The sequence below is a fragment of the Sorex araneus genome, chromosome 4, assembly GCF_027595985.1.
Source record: "Sorex araneus isolate mSorAra2 chromosome 4, mSorAra2.pri, whole genome shotgun sequence".
NCBI classification, from domain to species: Eukaryota; Metazoa; Chordata; class Mammalia; order Eulipotyphla; family Soricidae; genus Sorex; species Sorex araneus.
Genome location: NC_073305.1, coordinates 60,582,623 through 60,601,275, shown reverse-complemented (window position 1 = coordinate 60,601,275; position 18,653 = coordinate 60,582,623). Strand labels below are relative to the sequence as shown.

Sequence of the window (18,653 nt, the reverse complement as noted above, 5' to 3'; positions counted from 1 at the left end):
GAACACCAAGTAAATTGTGAGTGGAGATCCCGAGTGGTAAGGGAAATGCGCGCTGAAAGTGGACTAGTGACCGAACATGATGGCCACTCAATACCCCTACTGCAGACCACAACACCCAAAAGAAGAGAGAGAGAACAAATTGGAATACCCTGCCACAGAGGCGGGGGAGGGGGATGGGATTGGGGGGTGGGAGGGATACTGGGTTCATTGGTGGTGGAGAATGGACACTGGTGGAGGGATGGGCTCCCGAACACTGCATGAGGGTAAAACAAGCACGAAATGTTTGAATCTGTAACTTTACCCTCACTGTGACTCACTAATTAAAAAATAAAATAATAATAATAATAATAAAAGGTGCAGCAAGGATAATGGTCAAAATTCCTTCTGCATTCACTGTCATCAGTCACATCTGTGCCCCTATGAGTGTTCATTGCTATCAGAAGTCACCCTCTGCTGTGGATTTAGAGTTATTCCTTCTGGAATGGAGAGATAGTATAGTGGGCACTTGCCATACACACAGCCAACCTGGGTTCAATCAGTAATTTTGTACATGATCCCCCAAGCACGGCCAGGAGTGATCCTTGAGCACAGAAATGGGGGTAAGTTCTGGGCATAGCCAAGCATGGCCCAAACACCCAAAATCAGTACATAAATAAGTGAATGAACAAATTGATAAATTTATTCCTTCAGTGGAAAATCTCAACCAGAACTGCTGACACGTGATGTGAGAAGCAAGTCGTCCCTATGAGATCACAGTGGTCAAGGAGAATTATTTTATAAGCAGAGGCTTTTGCAGATAAAAAAAGTCCTCATCTTGGCAAATTCAAAAGAAGAGCTTCATCTTCTTTTTCTCTTTTGGTTTTGAGGCTACACCCATCATTGCTCAGGATGTACTCCTGATAGTGCTCAGGGGACCATATCGGAAGCTGGGTTGGCTGAATGCAAGGCAAGTACTTTAGCCACTGTACAATCACTACAACCTGAGCTTTATCTTGTTTTCTCAAATGCTTAAATCTTCTTCACATACTTCAGGAAGCGTGTAGCTGGTCAATGTATGTTCTCTGATGTCACAGGGCCCGGATGCACTTCTCCAGGGCAATCCTACTATCCAGTGGCCCTCATTTTGCACCCTTGTATCCTGGAGAGAGAATCATATGTTTCTATGTAAGAAGCCACTTGTGCTACTTCTTTTGTGTGTGTTAGATCCTCACTAAGGAGAACCAATCAAGTTCAGTCCTGGCAGAAACCGCTGGGAACATTTGCTCGAGGGTGGGGATTCATGTTGATACAAACTGATCCCTGCATCTTCCTAGGCACTGCAGCATTCCGAGGTGCAGTCTGTCATACCCACTGAGCCCCCCACCTACTCTCACTGCCTCCCAACCCCACCCTCCCTCCCAATCAACATTTACCCGAACATTGTACAACCTTGCCCAGAAATGACTTTTAAAACAACATTCATGTTATTCACAGTGGAGCCATGAGGCATTTTGGAATCACGTTTCATTGATTCACTATAATGTGCTTTGGGCCTCCCAAGCAGTCCTCGAGGGGTCTAGGGACACTCTTAGAGATACTTGGGCAGCTCTTCCAAGTTACACGATGCTCCCCCTGATGATGTGAATCCGCTTAAGCACAGCGGAGCTGTGGGCCACCAGGGCTACACCCAGAAGTGCTGGGTGTAATGTGTGGTGCCTCGTATTGAACTTGGGACCACAAACATGCAAGACATCTACTATAGCCCTTTGAGGTATCTCCCCTGCCTCAAATTTCATTTTATTTCACATAATTGGTAAAATCTGAGTTAAGAGCTCTCTTGCATTTCTTTGGGCATAGTTGTTTAAGTCCCTGTAATTATATTGCTTCTGCATTCTTGGGCAAAAGCACAAATTTATTTTTAATATTTTTAAAATTATTTATGGATTCAGATGGGCCGGACATGTAATGCGATTCAGAGATGACTGCTGGACTAGAGCTGTTACCGACTGGATTCCACAGGACGTCAAAAGACGGCGTGGTCGCCCGCCAACGAGATGGTCAAACTTCTTTGTCAAAACCCTGAATGAATGATTTGAGACTCTTCCTGTTCCTGGAAGAAGCAGATGCCACTGGGCTACTTTAGCACGTGTCAGGGACAAATGGAGACGTTTCTGGCACCTGCTTGAGCAAATCAAAGATCAACAGTGATAAAAAATCAAAGATCAACAAGTGATACAAGTGATTTATGGATTCAATAATTTTTCTTCATCTTTGAGACTGCTTTCTGCAGCCCCCCTTTCATGGAATCTTTCATTAATTTATTCAACATATATTTGTGGTTGTCGCATTACAAGGTGCCAGATGCCGTTCCAGCCATCAATGGAGTGATGTAGATGGCAGAATACTTCCCTGCATTGAGCTCAAGATTGGGGAGATGGAGCTAAGCAAAATACATAATAAAATGGTATTTCAGGGATTCGAAATTTCGGGATCAAAGCGATAGCACAGTGGGTAGAGTGTTTGCCTTGCACATGGTCAACCTGGGTTCAGTCCCCAGCATTCTATATCTGCCAAACACTTCCAGGAGTAATTCCTAGTGCAGAGCCAGAAGTATCCCCTGAGCATTGGCAGGTGTGCCCCCAAAACATAAAAAAGATAAAAAAGAAAAGAAAAGAAAAGAAAAGAAAACTTTGTGGATGAACTCACAAATCTAAACAAGCATTTTATAAAAGAGAAAGTACATGCATGTATACATATATAGTTAGCATGAACATAAAAATTATAATAATAACAAAAGTGTAAAGGAAAAACAATAATAAATTACATTAGCTAAAAATGCTTGATAAAATTGGTTGTCAGGAAAGGAGAGATAATATAGTGGATAAGATGCATGTGGCAGACCAGGGCTCGATCCCTAAAACCCCATACTGCCCCCTGAACCTCACCAAGAGTGATCCCTGAGTACAGAGAACCAATAATATGCCCTGAGCTGCACTGGGTGTGGCCCCAAATTATAACAAAACAAAATATAAAAATATAATATAAAATTTATATTAAAATTAAAAATATAATATAAAATTTATATAAAAACATAAAAAACAATTATAACAAAACCAAAGAGAATTTATACTTCTAGTGTTCTTTTTTTTTAATTGAGTCACCATGAATTACAAAATTGTCCATGATTGAGTTTCAGGCACACAGCCTTTTAATACCAGTTCCTCCCCTCCTCCTATGTCCTCACTTTCCCTCTCATCTCCAACCCTGCCTTTACTTCTGTGGATTTGTTTCTATTTTATTTTAAATTTTTTTTTGCTTTTTTGGTCACACCCGGTATAGGGGTTACTCCTGGCTCATGCACTCAGGAGTTACTCCTGGCAGTGCTTGGGGGACCATATGGGACGCTGGGAATCAAACCCGGGTTGGCTGCGTGCAAGGCAAATGCCCTATCCGCTGTGCTGTTGCTCCAGCCTCTGGATTTGTTTCTAGAAGTCACTTCACAAGTGAGAAAATCTATTCGCACACTGATGGTCAACACTGTAGTATGACTGAGAGTAAAAAACATGAGTGGTCCAACTCTGTATCAACTAAGGATTGACTTGGGGAAATTTGGTACAAAATTCTAATGAATCCCATGTAATTTTCAGAGTCACTGGTATTGTTATACTGATTGACATAAGAACAGTATTTATATGATTGGTGAACAAAACATTTTATAAGGCATAAATACAGACTGGTCCTTTTGGTATATGTGGTGGGTTTCATAAAGGGGAATGTAAGTTCTATGTGGATAAGAAGTTTTGTGTTCTTTACTGTCGTCCTAGTTCCTAGAACAGTGCCTGATACTTCTTGTTGAAAGAATGAAAAAAAAAAAGACATTTAGAAAGTTCTTTGCCAGGTTGGAAAGATGGGAAGTGGGTAAAGCACTTGCCTCAAAGGCAGCCAACCCAATTATGATCCCTGGCACCACATACTGTTCCTCAAGCACCACTTAAAGTGTGACCCTTCAGTGCCATCAGGTGTGACTCAATCCCCCCTCCAAGGAAAGTGGTTTTGATGAAAGTGTAACATTATGGATACTAGTAATGTTTCGTTTATCCTTTATATTTTCTCTTATTTGAGTTGCCCTTAAATACTTTTACCAAATGGATCTTGAAAACATGCCCAACGCTGCTGCTAGTGAGACTGTGGTAATCAGTCCTAAGCTTTGATTTGGTTTGAAAGTTTTAGAAAGCCACCTGACATTCAATATTCAAAAAAATCACAAAATTATTTCTTTGTCTATTAATAGTGCATGGGAATATAGACTAAAAATGAAAAATATGAAGTGATCTCATATCAAAAGGCATTTATCTCAATTTAGTTTATTATTATTCAAGTACCATGGTTTACAATAAGGTTTTTGGTACATAAGGTTTATGCGCCTCCAACTAACAAAGTGCTAGAACCTTTCATCATTGTCCCAGCAGCACATTTAATCTGTATCATTTCTTCACATCTACTGATCCCCCACCTCAGGTAGATTTCATCTCAATTTTTATACTAGGAGAAAAAAAAATCCTGGATAAATCTAAAGGTACTCCTTTTGTAACAATAAAAATAAGTTATTGAAAACCCACTAGTTGAAATTTCAAGCAGCCTCAACCAATTCTGGATATCTAGCCGCAGGAACAAAGGTGACTGAAAATACAGACCTGCAATGACTTAAATAAGAGATGATGTTGTGTTAAAGCTGGAATCCTGTCTGTGGTTTTGTTAGAATAGCAGAAAGAATGTAGGCCTTAGAGTTAGAGGGGTTGTTAGTCAGGCAGTTACATAACCGTTCTGTGTCCTTGGTTGATCATGTTCCCTAATCTCTGAATGCGTCAGTTTTCTGGTCTGTGAAACAGCTGAAGTACTGCCTCCAACTACTGTCTGATGACGATGCACTGGAGACAATGCCCATAAACGTAAAAGCCGGGCAGAGTCAGGACTCTCGGGATATATTTATTTATTTATTTATTTATTTATTTATTTATTTATTTATTTATTTATTTATGGGGTATTCTATTTTTGGGGGTGGGTTACTTATTTATTCGAGGGGGGTTTCTTTTGGGGGCTTTATTTGTAGGGTGTTCATTTTCTTGTTACTTTTGTCATCGTATTTTCATATCTTCCAAAAGATGGCCAATTCCTATCGATGACAGACTCGGTGGAAACAGAAATCTGAAAGTGGAGGCCAAGCATGGGCACGGAGCGCCAGGGACCCTGGGACTCGCGGTACAGTGACTGCGAGACGCGGGCCGCCGCACGGGGGCGCCGGCGCTCAGGTGTGTGCGTGGAGAGGGGCGGGGGCGGGGTGCGGAGGAAAGGAGTGGGGGAGACGTTCCCGAGATTGGCCAGCAGGTGGCGCTACCGCCGGAGGCCCCGCCGGGACCGGAAGCCGGGCCGGAGGGGAGCCCGGTGCTGCACGTCGACTCCTCCCGTTTCCGCCGCCGCCCTGCGCTGAGTCGCCGTCTCCGCTCCGCCGCCTGCCCCGCCGCCGCCGCCGCCGCCGCGATGCCGCTGGAGAACCTGGAGGAGGAGGGTCTGCCCAAGAACCCCGACCTGCGCATCGCGCAGCTGCGCTTCCTGCTCAGCCTGCCCGAGCACCGCGGGGACGCGGCCGTGCGCGACGAGCTGATGGCGGCCGTCCGCGATAACAGTGAGCGCCGCGCGCGCCGAGTCAGCGGCCTAGGCCCGGGCGGCCTGCTTGTCCCGGGCCGGGCGCGGCTCTCGGACCCCGGGCCCCCGCTCGTGTGGGAGCGCCGGCGGGGCCCCGAGCCGGCGGGCCCGGCCCCCGCGAGGGCGGTGCAGCGGGACCTCGCGGGGGCTCGCCCGGCCTGCGGCCGCAGAGCCGGGCCCCCCTTCCCGTGGCGCCTGGGGCTCCTGCCGTCTGTCCGTCCGTCCGTCAGTCCGTCCGGGCGCGCAGAGGGCACGGGCCCCGCCCCGGCTGCGGGACGCTGCGGACACCCGCCACCGAGGCAGAGCCAAGGCCGGGACGCAGCCCTCACTTGTAGACATTTAGGATTCGCCAGGCCCGGTGTCATTGCCCCGTGGGGGTGGGGGCGGGGAGGACCAGCCTGGGGGGTGACCAGCAGCGTGTGGGTGTGGGTGTGTGGCGGGGCGGGGGACCCCTCCTAAGTCACGACCCCGCCGTTTGTCTCTTCAGACATGGCCCCTTACTATGAGGCCTTGTGCAAATCCCTGGACTGGTCCATGGACATGGACCTGCTCAGCAAGATGAAGAAGGCCAACGAGGAGGAGTTGAAGCGCTTGGACGAGGAGCTGGAAGATGCGGAGAAGAATCTGGGAGAGAGCGAAATCCGGGATGCCATGATGGCCAAGGCCGAGTATCTCTGCAGAATAGGCGACAAGGTGAGTGGAGAGGGGGTCCCCGCCGGGCTGTCTGGGGGAGAGCCCGTGAGAGGTCAGGGTTCCAGGATCTCATGGTCCCCCGAGCTGGAAGTAGCCCTGGAGCAGCTGCCCGGTGTGACCCAAGCCCCCTCCCTTCCTCCCTCTCCTCTCCTCTGTCTCCTCTCTCTTTCTCTCTTTCTCTCTTTCTCTCTCTCCTCTCTGACTGTTTCTCTCTGTCTCTGTCTCTCTCCGAAAAAAACTCAGAGATAGTACAGCGGGTAGGGCGTTTGCCTTGCATGCTGCCCCTCAGGTTCCATCCCGAGCATCCCACATGGCCCTCTGAGCCTTGCCAGAAGTGATCCCTGAACACGGGACTAAACCATGAGTATCTCCGGATGTGGTCCCCAAAACATATTGTATTCAGAGGTAACGTGCTTATATCTTCGTTAGTGTCTTTATAAGACAAATGATTAATACTGGAGTTCTAGATATTTTTCTTACCCTCAAATGTCAGCTGTTTTCTTATTTCACTGCCTTTACAGACACACATGTGCTAGTGGAAACTAGGTAGTATTGTGTCCAAATTTTTGGAAGGGAACTGTAGTGTACTGATACTGTCCTGTACATTTGAATTCTGGTTCCTATTTGTGAGATCTTGTATGTAAGTCTTGCTATTTCTGCTTAATTGCTGTCTCATAGTCTGTTGTTGGGCTAAGCTGTAGTTTATTTGGTTATTGGGTTGTTGATGGACTTGGGTTATTTCATCTCGCTATTAAAAAACTGGCTATAAAAACATGCTTATCTAAAAGTAGAAATGTAGGGGGCTGGAGCAATAGCACAGCGGGTAGGGCATTCGCGGCCGACCCGGGTTCGATTCCCAGCATCCCATATGGTCCCCTGAGCACCGCCAGGGGTGATTCCTGAGTGCAGAGCCAGGAGTAACCCCTGTGCATCGCCGGGTGTGACCCAAAAAGCAAAAAAAAAAAAAGTAGAAATGTATTTGACTTTCCTAAACGTAGAAATGTATTTGATTTTTCTACATATACCTTAGCCTTTCTTTAGGGTATGTTCTGTATAGTAAATTGCTGAGACAATGAACAAGTGCTTTTTTTCTTAGTACATGGACATGTCTTCGACTGAGTACCTGTCTTACCTAGACACCATAGTGCAGGAGAGGGATATCCATTACCAGATGTTTTATTTTTAATTTTAGTAGTTATGTAATAGATACAAGAATGGCTTTTGAAATTCCTTAATTTTAGTCTTTTTATCCTGAAGTACAATATGTCATCAAGTGATGTCATAGGAACCTGGGGCAATAGTAAAGCAGGTACTAGTACTACTTGCCTTGCACACAGCTGACCCAGATTTGATCCCCAGCACTCCTTAAAGGTTGCTTGAGCCCACCAGCAGTGATTCTTGAGCACAGAGGCAGGAGTAAGCCCTGAGCACTGCTAGGTGTTGCCCTTCTCCCCTCCACCCCCCAGTTCCCAAATGAAAAACATAAAAGAAATTTACTTGCTTAGTTATAATGCTTGTTGAGTGGAGGGGGAAGTCTAGGCTAATGTTAAACAAAATGACCTTATTTGAGAATGTAGAAATGTATTTGACTTTTCTGTCCTTAAAATTGTGACATGCATAAAGTCACAGTTTCTAAGAAGCCATCTATGTTGATTAAAGGCCTACCATATTTAGATGGTGGCTGATATAACTAAAAAAATGTGTGTAAGCCCTTGGATTAGATTACCTCTGGTTCTCGCTTTAATAAAGATGACTTTGGGGGATGCTCCTTTATTTATAAAGCTAATAGTAGTTTCTCTACAAGGAAGATTAAAGATAGGACAAAGAGTTTATTTATTTATTTATTTATTTTTTAAAAATTCTTTTATTAATTCACCATGTGGAAAGTTACAAAGCATTCAGGTTAAAGTCTCAGTTACACAATGCTCAAACACCCATCCCTTCACCAGTGCACATATTCCACCACCAAGAATCACGATATACCTCCCCCCTTCCCCCACCTCCCCAGCCCCCCACCCCGCATGTGTAACTGGTAAATTTCACTTTACTTTCACTTTACTTTGATTACATTCAATATTTAAACAAAAAAATTTCACTATTATTGATTACTAGATACTAAAATACAGAAATCCAAAACTATGCTGCTGCTAGTGCGGCCTCCTGACTTCATATCTCTTCATTCTCAGCAATGGAAAACAAATTACCAAATGCTTTCTTTTCAGCAGATCGACTTTAGGGGGGAGAAACTCCAAATCAATAACAGGACAAAGAATTTAGGCATGAAGTGCTTAAATGTCGAAGGTTAGGAGTTGCTCTTTAAATCAGAAGCAGCCATTTTGCTTTGTTCTCAGTACACTTGACTTTTCCTTTGTCTTTTGAGACCACACTGATTGTGCTCTTGGCTTTCTCCTGGCTCTCTGCTAAGGGGTCACTCCTGGCGGGGCTTAGGGGGCCATATGTGGTGCCAGAGATCAAACCTGGGTCTACTGCATGCAAGGCAAGTGCCCTGCCCACTGTACTATGACTCTGCCCCTTCTGATGATACATTTAAGGCTTGGTTATTGTAAACATACTGAAAATACAAACAGTTTTAAATTGCTAATTTTTGGAAAATGCAGTTAAAATTATTAATAATATGGGTATTCTGCCTACCCCCTGCCTCAAATTTAGAAAAGATTTTAAGAAAGTGGGAAAAGAAGAAAGGGTTCAGATCACGGGCCTCCTTTTTTTTCTTTTTGTGTTTGGGACACACCTGACAGTGCTCATGGCTTACTCCTAGTGGGCTTGAGGAATAGGTGGGGTGCCAGGGATTTAATCTACCTGCCGCATGCAAGGCAGTCACTGTGCCTGCTGCACTCACTCTGGCCCAGATTTTGATTCTCCCTAATCAGCATGTGGGTTTTTCGGTTTGTTTTCGGGTTACACCCCGGTGTTGCTCAGGGCCTGCTCCTCTCTGCTCAGGGCTCACTCCAGTGGAGGCTGGGTTACCGTGGATGGTGCTGTGGATTGAACCTGGGTCAGTCATGTGTAAGGCAAGAGGGCCAATGCCTGACCCACACTGATATCTCTCCAGTCCCCCAGTGTGGATATTTTTCTAGATTGTGTGTGGTTTGGTTGTAAGGGTAATCTTTTCTTAAAGGTGAATGAAAATAGGTTTTGTGCAGGCCTTGAGAAATTCAGCACGGAAATGGTCGAATCAGCACGGAAATGGTCGAATCAGCATCGGACGATTGTAAATTGGAAATGTTCTGATATCCCATCTTGATGAGACGTAATCTAGAGGCTGGAGACAAAGGGAGAGAGTGGAGGTTTGATCCCTGACATCCTGTATGGTCTCCTGAGCACTATTAGGAGTAATTCCTGAGCATCACCAGGCATGGCCCAAAAACTAAAGTCTGAAAAGAAGTTTCCTCTTTTTTATATTTGACATTACTTAATGGATTTTTATTCTCTTTGTACTGTTGATAATAACCATTACTTAAGGACCTCAGTTTATTGCAGATGTTTTTCAGGAGTATCTACTTTAGATGTAATCTCATTGGTCTTATATTCTCTTGCAACAAGATGTTTGGTTTTTCTCTCAGGACCTGGAATCATCCATTTTCCTTGGATCTCTGGCTGGGGCTGGGGTGGATTTAGTATTTAGAGACCAGGATCTGAGAGCTCTGTGTGCGCATCAATGTCATGGCAGTTCCTTATATAAGTTTATAAGCATAGTTAAGAGTTAAAGGAAAAACTTGCTAAAAAAGACATCGAGGGGCTGGAGTGATAGCACAGCGGGTAGGGCGTTTGCCTTGCACGCGGCCGACCCGGGTTCAAATCCCAGCATCCCATATGGTTCCCTGAGCACCGCCAGGGGTGATTCCTGAGTGCATGAGCCAGGAGTGACCCCTGTGCATTGCTGGGTGTGACCTAAAAAGCAAAAAAAAAAAAAAAGACATTAAATATGAGTCATGATTTTACTTTTATTCACTTTTTAAAGAAATAAAGTATTTTATTTCACGACATTTTAGGATGAAATAACGATTGTATTTTAGTTACTACAATAAAGTTTTCATTACCTTTTTACGCTTTATACAGGTGTGGAAAATAGTATGCTCAATCCCCTTGTTAATTATCACTCAGCTTCAATCTTGCCTTCTCTTGTTTGGGCCGTATTCCTATGTTCTAATTTCTTGTTAAGAAATGCCCAGGTAGCTGACAGTTTTCAGAATTTATAAAGTTTCCTCACCTGTTTGCCTTCTTTCTCCTTACAGGAAGGCGCGCTGACAGCCTTTCGCAAGACATATGACAAAACTGTGGCCTTGGGTCACCGGCTGGATATTGTCTTCTATCTCCTTAGGATTGGTTTATTTTATATGGATAATGATCTCATCACAAGAAACACAGAAAAGGCGAAAAGGTACTTTTTCCCCCCAGCAATGATTATATATCCCCTACAACTTATAAAAGAAACTGGTGGAAGAAATTTACTTTTCTTTACGTACTAGTAAATTTTGTCAAGTAATTGATGCAGTGTATTTGGTGAAATATTTTCTGTATTCTTGGTTCATGTTAAAAGTTTTTTTATTTGAAAATGAAGCTGTAAATCCTTTTTTTAGCTTATGACCTTTCTATTCTATTTGCTCTTTTTCATAAAAGCTTAATAGAAGAAGGAGGAGACTGGGACAGGAGGAATCGCCTAAAAGTGTATCAGGGTCTTTATTGTGTGGCCATCCGGGATTTCAAACAAGCAGCGGAACTCTTCCTGGACACTGTCTCCACATTTACATCCTATGAACTGATGGATTATAAAACCTTTGTGACGTATACTGTCTATGTTAGCATGATCGCCTTAGAGAGACCAGATCTCAGGGAAAAGGTAATGGCAATCTCAATAACCTATTTTTAAGATTACACCATGCTTTTCTGACCTAAATATAAAAAAATCATTAAAGTGTTTACTTTGTTAAATCCTTAGGTTATTAAAGGAGCAGAGATTCTTGAAGTGTTGCATAGTCTTCCAGCTGTTCGACAGTATCTTTTTTCACTCTACGAGTGTCGCTATTCCGTTTTCTTTCAGTCATTAGGTAAGGATAGAGTGGCTCTTTTGCATGATCTGTTTTCATCTTCTGATCCGTTATGCATATGACCGAGGTGATCTTTCACATATAAGAAAACAGTGTGCGTGAGGCTGGAGCAGTAGTACAGCGGATAGGGAATTTCTTAAATGCAGCTGACCGGGGTTGACCTCTCATGGGCCCTGAGATGGTACCAGGAGCGATCCTTGGGCACAGTACCAGGTGTAGGCCCTGGGAACTGCAGGAGGTGGCCCAAAAACCAACAAAAGAGCGGGGATACGAGGGAGGGGAGAGGGAAGGAGGGAGGGAGGGGGAAAAGAAGAAAAATAGTAATAGCTTCTTTGGTCTTTCATTGTGACAATCTCTTTTTGTTGTGGGAAGTGTATCATACTGATGGGTTTTTTTTTATATGGCCCTAGAGGTAAATTGATGATTACAGTTTTTAAGCATTGCTTTTTTTGTAAAAAAAAAAAAATCTAGTAGCCATCTTTTAGAGAGAGATGTAAGAGAGTCTGAATCCCTTTCTGAGTTGAGATTGAGTCTGAATTCAGCAATAGGCCCTTTATGCAATAGCAAAATGTGCATTGATTCACAGTCATTTTCAAGTGCTATATAATGAAATAGTTGTGTTCCTCCAAAGCAAGTTTACAGTGACCTTACCTAGAATCATTTGCTCTTACCTAACAAATTTTATTATTCTTGTCATCTCCTTCCTGACCATTTGATTTCCTCCTGGTCAGTATATAATTAGTTCACTGTATCACTGTCATCCTGTTGTCATCGATGTACTCGAGCGGGTGCCAATAACATCTCCATTCGTCTTATCCCTGAAATTTTAGCAGCCTCTCCTTACTCGTCTTTCCCAACGATTGGAAGCTCTTTCAGGGTCAGGGGAATGACACCTGTTATTATTACTGTTTTTGGCATATCAAATATGCCACGGGGAGCTTGCCAGGCTCTGCCGTGTGGGCGGGATACTTGGTTGCTTGCCGGGCTGAGAGGCATATATATATTTTTTCCTCAGCTGCACAGTCTGGGAATATTTTCACTCAGGCATTGAGTTATCACCACATTATTAGTTATCACCATAATGTAAGAACATGTCAGTAGCAACTTCACAAATTATATCCCTAAATGTGGCATGGTAGGGTTTTCTTATTCATGCTGCACTTTTTAGAAACTGAGGTTTTTGGTTGAATAGCATTCAAGAAAATTAGAATGAGGTGGGGGTCTCCAAATGATTCTATTTATGGGATGGGTTTTGACCTAACACTTTGCTTCTGAAGTGTCTCCTTCATAAAGTTAGTCTTTTTTTTTTAGTAATTGGCAAGAAAGGTGGGAGAAAATACATTCCTTCTGTAATGAAATTGATACATTTTGGACATCTTGTTAAAACATTAACCTCTCCATATTCTCCTCATTTCTTACAAGCAATATTTTAACAATTTGGGGTAACTTTTTATTTACTATTTTTGCACGTTTTAAATATTGTAACTGCAGAAGACAGGATACTTACGTTTCCTTTTCATGAGTCTTACTGTTACTTGTTTCAGTGATTCTCTGCTTTAGTGAGACGACTTAACTGGATTTTACATGACTGCTGTTCTGGTACTTATAAACTATGTCTTTTAAAATGTTTTTAAAATGGGCCTCCCTGCTGCTGCGGGTTGGGGGCTGAGGGTTGGCCTCAGGTGGTCTGATGAGCTACTGGCTGCCCTCTGGGTGTTCTCCACCCTACGGCCATGTGACTGCCCCAGCACTCTCCTGAAACCAGTGTCCCCCAAAAGCCGTGGACGCTGTGTACCACCCAGAGGAGTTTTGAATAGGAAAGAAACCTAAAAAATTAAAATACTTGATTTGAAAAATTAAAGGATTTTGAATTTCTCTTTAAAGGTATTAAAAACTGGGGCTGGAGAGATAGTAGAGCAGGTAAGGCACCCTGTTGATCCCTGAGCCCCGCCAGGAGTGATCCCTGAGTGCAGAGCCAGCTCTGAGCACAGTGAGGTGTGGCACAAAACCCAAACAAATCTGAAACAGTGTTAAGTTTTATTTTCTCCAACCTACCCACTCCAAATCAGTACATAGATTCACACACAAAATTTCTGGATACCTGTTTTCAGGTTTTTAAATATGGTCCTATTTTTATTCATCTGTATTCACCTTGAGAAAGTAAAAGAACACAAAAATCCAAGGATATGTGTACGTTTGAGAAATCCTCAGTGTCATGAAGAAGGGAAAAAAGGCTTTCTTGTCTATGGCTGCTAGGATCCTTTCTCTAGAGGCAGTTGCCACTAAGTTTCTAGAGTGTTTTAGGGCATTCGTATGCAGAGATTCAAGCATATAACACCTGTAATCTTAGGTGGACATATTTTACTTGCTCATCACCTTCTATTACCCATCTTCTTTTTTCACTCCGAGTTTGTCCTTCCTGCAGATGGGCTCCTCTGGGCTCTTCCTGCTGGACACTTTTGTGTCCTTGCCGGTGTCTCCTGCACTCGATACCCTCAGGTTTCTCTGCCCAACCTGTGGAAGGCCTTTTAGCCACTCTTACCATGTCACTTTTATTTTCTTCACAAAATGATGTGCTCTGGATAGTTTGTTTATTCGTCTAGCTATACATTAGGAAAAAAAATTTTTTTTCTGTGACAGCCAGGATCTTGTCTGTTAAATGCAACACCATTATTGAAGAAGTAACATAGCAGTTTTTCAGTAAAATAATTTTTACCTGCATGGGTTACACATTGATATTCTATGGGCATTTTACTGTACAACTAACCTTTTTCAACTTTATAAGAGCCCTTTATAGATGAAGACTCTTAATTCTTCTGTTTTATGTACTGTTTATCTGAAAGGGAGACTCATGAATTGTCATCTTACTCACTGCAGCTGTTGTGGAACAGGAAATGAAAAAGGACTGGCTTTTTGCTCCTCATTACCGATACTATGTAAGAGAAATGAGAATTCATGCATACAGCCAGTTACTGGAATCATACAGGTCATTAACCCTTGGCTACATGGCAGAAGCCTTTGGTGTTGGTGTGGAATTCATTGATCAGTAAGTTTGATGCTTTTTACAGTTGCCTTTTACTATGTGAACTTGTACATTTTCTGTTTCTGTTGCTTCTCTAAATTGTTATTTCTCTAAATACTACTATATAGTCATATTTATCATCTCTGCTTCTTGATGTTCCTTCTATTAATAGTTGGGGAAACTTGAGTTGTAGAGAGGAGCGCGTAAGTGATTTGTGAAAGGTTATTAGCTCAGTTGTTAAATAAAGGTATGCTCTGTTCCTTCTTTGTGGACTGTATCATTAGTTGTGACGCTTAGGTAATAAAGTGGAATAGAAAGATGGCTGAGGCTGCAGCACGGTGTGGTTGGCAGAAAGGCAAGCACACAACATATAGGGACCTTTGTGTGGCACTTGGATTTTAGTCTAGGAGCTGTGGGAAGCTGTTGGAAATTTGAAACAGAGTGCTGACCTGGTTTTATGCTGTCTTACATGATGGTCCGTCAGACCACTGGGTGTTGTTTCATACATCAAGGAGATGTTATGGTGGATTCATATTTGGGAGATGGGAGTTGAATTTTGTGCTGTGAGTGATATTTAGATCAGTTTCTCCCAAATACATAAATATTGTTGCAGTTTTTATTAGCCTACAGTGAAAAAGCAGAAAGTATTTAGTAATATTAAATAAAGCTGCATTTTGTTGAGTTAAGATCTCTTTTTTCCAGTATTTCTTTCCAAATTGATGAAATATACTGTAACTTTTTGTGAAATTGACTTTATCTCTTATTTTACAACCACTTCAAAGTTAAGTGTCAGGCACCAGCACATTTTATCCTAAACAATTTAATGTCTATGCTAATCTTAATGGATTTGTTTTCAGAAAACAGGAAAAAGCACTGGTCTTTAGTGTAATTCAAAACTGTTAGGATCATTTGTGAAATTTCCACATTCTCTTCATATGAAAGGAACATATGGCGGTAATATTTTTTTGTAACTTTGTGTTTTTTTTCAAAGGCGGATATTTTAAAGTTGGTTTTCTTTTCATTTTTGTATTGTATTCATTTTGTATTGGACTATGTAAGTTTGTGAAGTTCAAGTTAACCACTGTGTGATAGGGTTGATTACTACGATAGATGTGACAGGTTATTACCGATGTGTTTTTAATAAGAGAATGATGGAATGACTGACTGTAGTGTAGTGCGGTGCATCAGAAGGAGGTGTTGGCCTGCTTATTGTCCTAGATCTGCTATTAAAAGTTCTGTGACCTCATCAGGTTTTGAACTGTCCTGAGTTTCTTAATTGGTAAGGAAGTGCTTAGGTTCTACTTGGCAGCAATGTGAAGTTCAAATGAAGTTGTGGGTAAGGTGCACTGAAGCAGGAAGATACCATTTAGATAACTACAGTACTTTTAACTTACTGGATGACGTTTGATTTAAGACAGTGGTATTGTAAGAACAGCTCTTGACAAAGGTACCACCAAGCTTTAGTTCTCTATTAATGCCCTTTTGAGAATTTCTGATACCACATTGAAGTATGGGCTTTAAATGGTTTTTTTTTTTTTTTTTCCTTTTTGGGTCACACCTGGAGATGCACAGGGGTCACTCCTAGCTCTGCACTCAGGAATTACCCCTGGCGGTGCTCAGGGGACCATATGGGATGCTGGGAATCGAACCTGGGTCAGCCGAGTGCAAGGCAAACGCCCTACCCGCTGTGCTATTGCTCCAGCCCCATTTAAATGCTTTGCTTTCTTCCTTAAAAACTTGTTTTTAAGTGAAATGCTTCCCGGAAATTTGGCTTAATAAGTTTAAAGAAAATTAAGTTTGAATTATTCATCATTCTCCACTTAGACTCATTTAAGATTTTGATGAAGAAAGGGACAAGGCAGTATTTGAATCAGTACTGTTGTTTAAGGTTAATTGGTTAAGGTTAGAAACTCTACTTGTGAGCTTTACGTTGTTGGTAGGTTTTGGTAAACTTGTCATAAAATCTGATTTTTACATTCTGTTCATTCAGTACAGTTGTTTTATCTTGACCAGATACCTGCTGTGTATAAGAGAGCATGCTGTTAAGACCAGGAAAAATGGCATGGGTTAGGGAAGTTGAAGAATTTTTAACGTGTTTGAGTAATAAAGGGAAGTAAGTAGGGAATGTGGCTGGAATGCCATGACAGAACTTGAGGAGTTCAAGTGTTGTAACAAGAAAGGGTGTTGTGCCATAACTATTTAAACTGGAAAATGAATATAAGTGAGGTTAGAAATTTTTTTTTAATTTTTAGACTTTTTAAAAATTTTTAAAAAATTTTACGTAGTCTCTTAGTAGCATAACTTTTTAAAACAGGAATGTACTTTGGCACTGAGATCAAATCTATTTGGCAAGGTATAGAAATTAAATATGCTAATTTCCTACTATTTTATATCCTCTGGCATAAAATCATCATAAGCATGTTTTAGTATCTGGGGGAGTAAACCATCATACGATTTTTATTTGGAATTTGATTTTTTATGATTTACAGATATTTCTTGCTATTTTCTATATTCACATAATTCTAACATAAGGTAGGCTTTCTTTTCATTCCCCTCATACATTTCTAATCTTTTAAATCTTTCCAGTTTGTGGCAGACTGTCTTTGTTGGAGTTTCACTAGTGATGCTTGTTTTTGGTTTTTGAGATGTGTCTGTAATTGTGGTAAATAGCTTTCTTCTTTCTTTTTCTGGCTTTTTGGGTGATGCTCAGGGTACTCCTGTCTCTGCACTCAGGAATTAGTCCTGGCAGTGCTCAGGGGACCATATGGGATGCTGGGGGTGGAGCCCGGGTTAGCCGAATGCAAAGCAAACATCCTATACCCTCTGTACTATCCACTCTGGCCCCTAGATAGCTTTCTTAAAAGTAAGGATTAGGTCATGATATACATTCTCAAATATTTTTCATTACTAACATTTTTGCATACTGGATTGTAATTGTAGGAAATTAGTCTCTCTTGAAGGTAATTTTGAAGTAAATCCTGAAGTTAGCCTGTTCTTCAGAGGTAAAATTGAAGGAAAATGGGCATAATCAGTTCCTTCCCCAGACCGAATAATTTATTTCCATTATTTTTAGCTCCTTGAAGTTTTTCATGAGCATGTTTATGAATCTGAACGCTTGCTATGAGTGGTTTCCTCCCTTGACAGCTACACTCCCTCTATGGTCATGTTTATTCTGATAGATTACCTTATCTGTGGGGATAATCTGGAAGGTGCCAGAGATCCTAACTATTGCCTATTATGTTTAGTAGCTCAAGCTTGAGATAAACTAAATGTTATCTTGAATTGAGTCATATTTTGTGTAGTTTTGCTCTAAATAATTTATAAGCTAATGCTAAAGGCTTTCCCCTTTCTCAATTAGGGAACTCTCCAGATTTATTGCTGCTGGGAGACTACATTGCAAAATAGATAAAGTGAATGAAATAGTGGAAACCAACAGGTATTCTGTGTTTGTATATCTTTTGTTTCTGCTCAGAATAAAGGGGATTCCCTCAGTGCCTAGTAAAAGTAGGTCAACTATTTTTATGGAGTAATGTGACTGCTAAATAATTCGTTTTTTTCTTGAATTTATTTATAGACCTGATAGCAAGAACTGGCAGTACCAAGAGACTATCAAGAAAGGAGATCTACTACTAAACAGAGTTCAAAAACTTTCCAGAGTAATTAATATGTAAAACCATGTAAACAAAGGATTTTCTTTATTTGGAATTTTTATAACTTCACTTATGTGCTCAATTCAACTGTATAAAATAAATAGTGCATTCTTTCTTTGATTTAAAGGGGTCCAGTAATGTTAATGGCACTTGAATTATCCACTAGTGAATATTTTCATAATGTCATTTGTACATCTCTGGCTCGGATCCTGACTGATCAGGAAATTTTGGGTACATACTCTTAGCTCACAGTCAAATAGTGTCTCCTACTTAGTACATGAAAGACAAAAGAAAAGGGACTGATAATATCTTTAAAACAATAGTGGCTACCTTTTATTTTATTTTTCTCTGGCCACACCAGACAGTACCCAAGGCTTACTCATAGCTGTGTAATCAGGTATGGGCCATGCTCAGAGGACCATATGAGGGGTCAGGGGTCGAATCCATGATAAGATAGTACAGCCCTACCTGCTGTACTTTCTGTCCCTTTTAGGAGGCTGTCATAACCGTGGATTCCAGAACCTGGAACACTAGTAA

At 41.7% G+C, this 18,653-nt stretch overlaps 1 protein-coding gene across 1 annotated transcript; it reads left to right on the top strand.

Moving 5' to 3' along the window:
- Positions 1-5,161: 5,161 nt before the first annotated feature.
- On the top strand, positions 5,162-18,236 carry PSMD6 (proteasome 26S subunit, non-ATPase 6). The gene is made up of 9 exons (XM_055135026.1): positions 5,162-5,288; positions 5,365-5,662; positions 6,170-6,375; positions 10,632-10,777; positions 11,017-11,236; positions 11,336-11,444; positions 14,322-14,490; positions 17,825-17,902; positions 18,041-18,236. Exons 2-9 carry the CDS (start codon positions 5,518-5,520, stop codon positions 18,135-18,137), a joined length of 1,170 nt encoding a protein of 389 aa, XP_054991001.1. The 5' UTR covers positions 5,162-5,288; positions 5,365-5,517; the 3' UTR covers positions 18,138-18,236.
- The last annotated feature ends 417 nt before the right edge of the window (positions 18,237-18,653 follow it).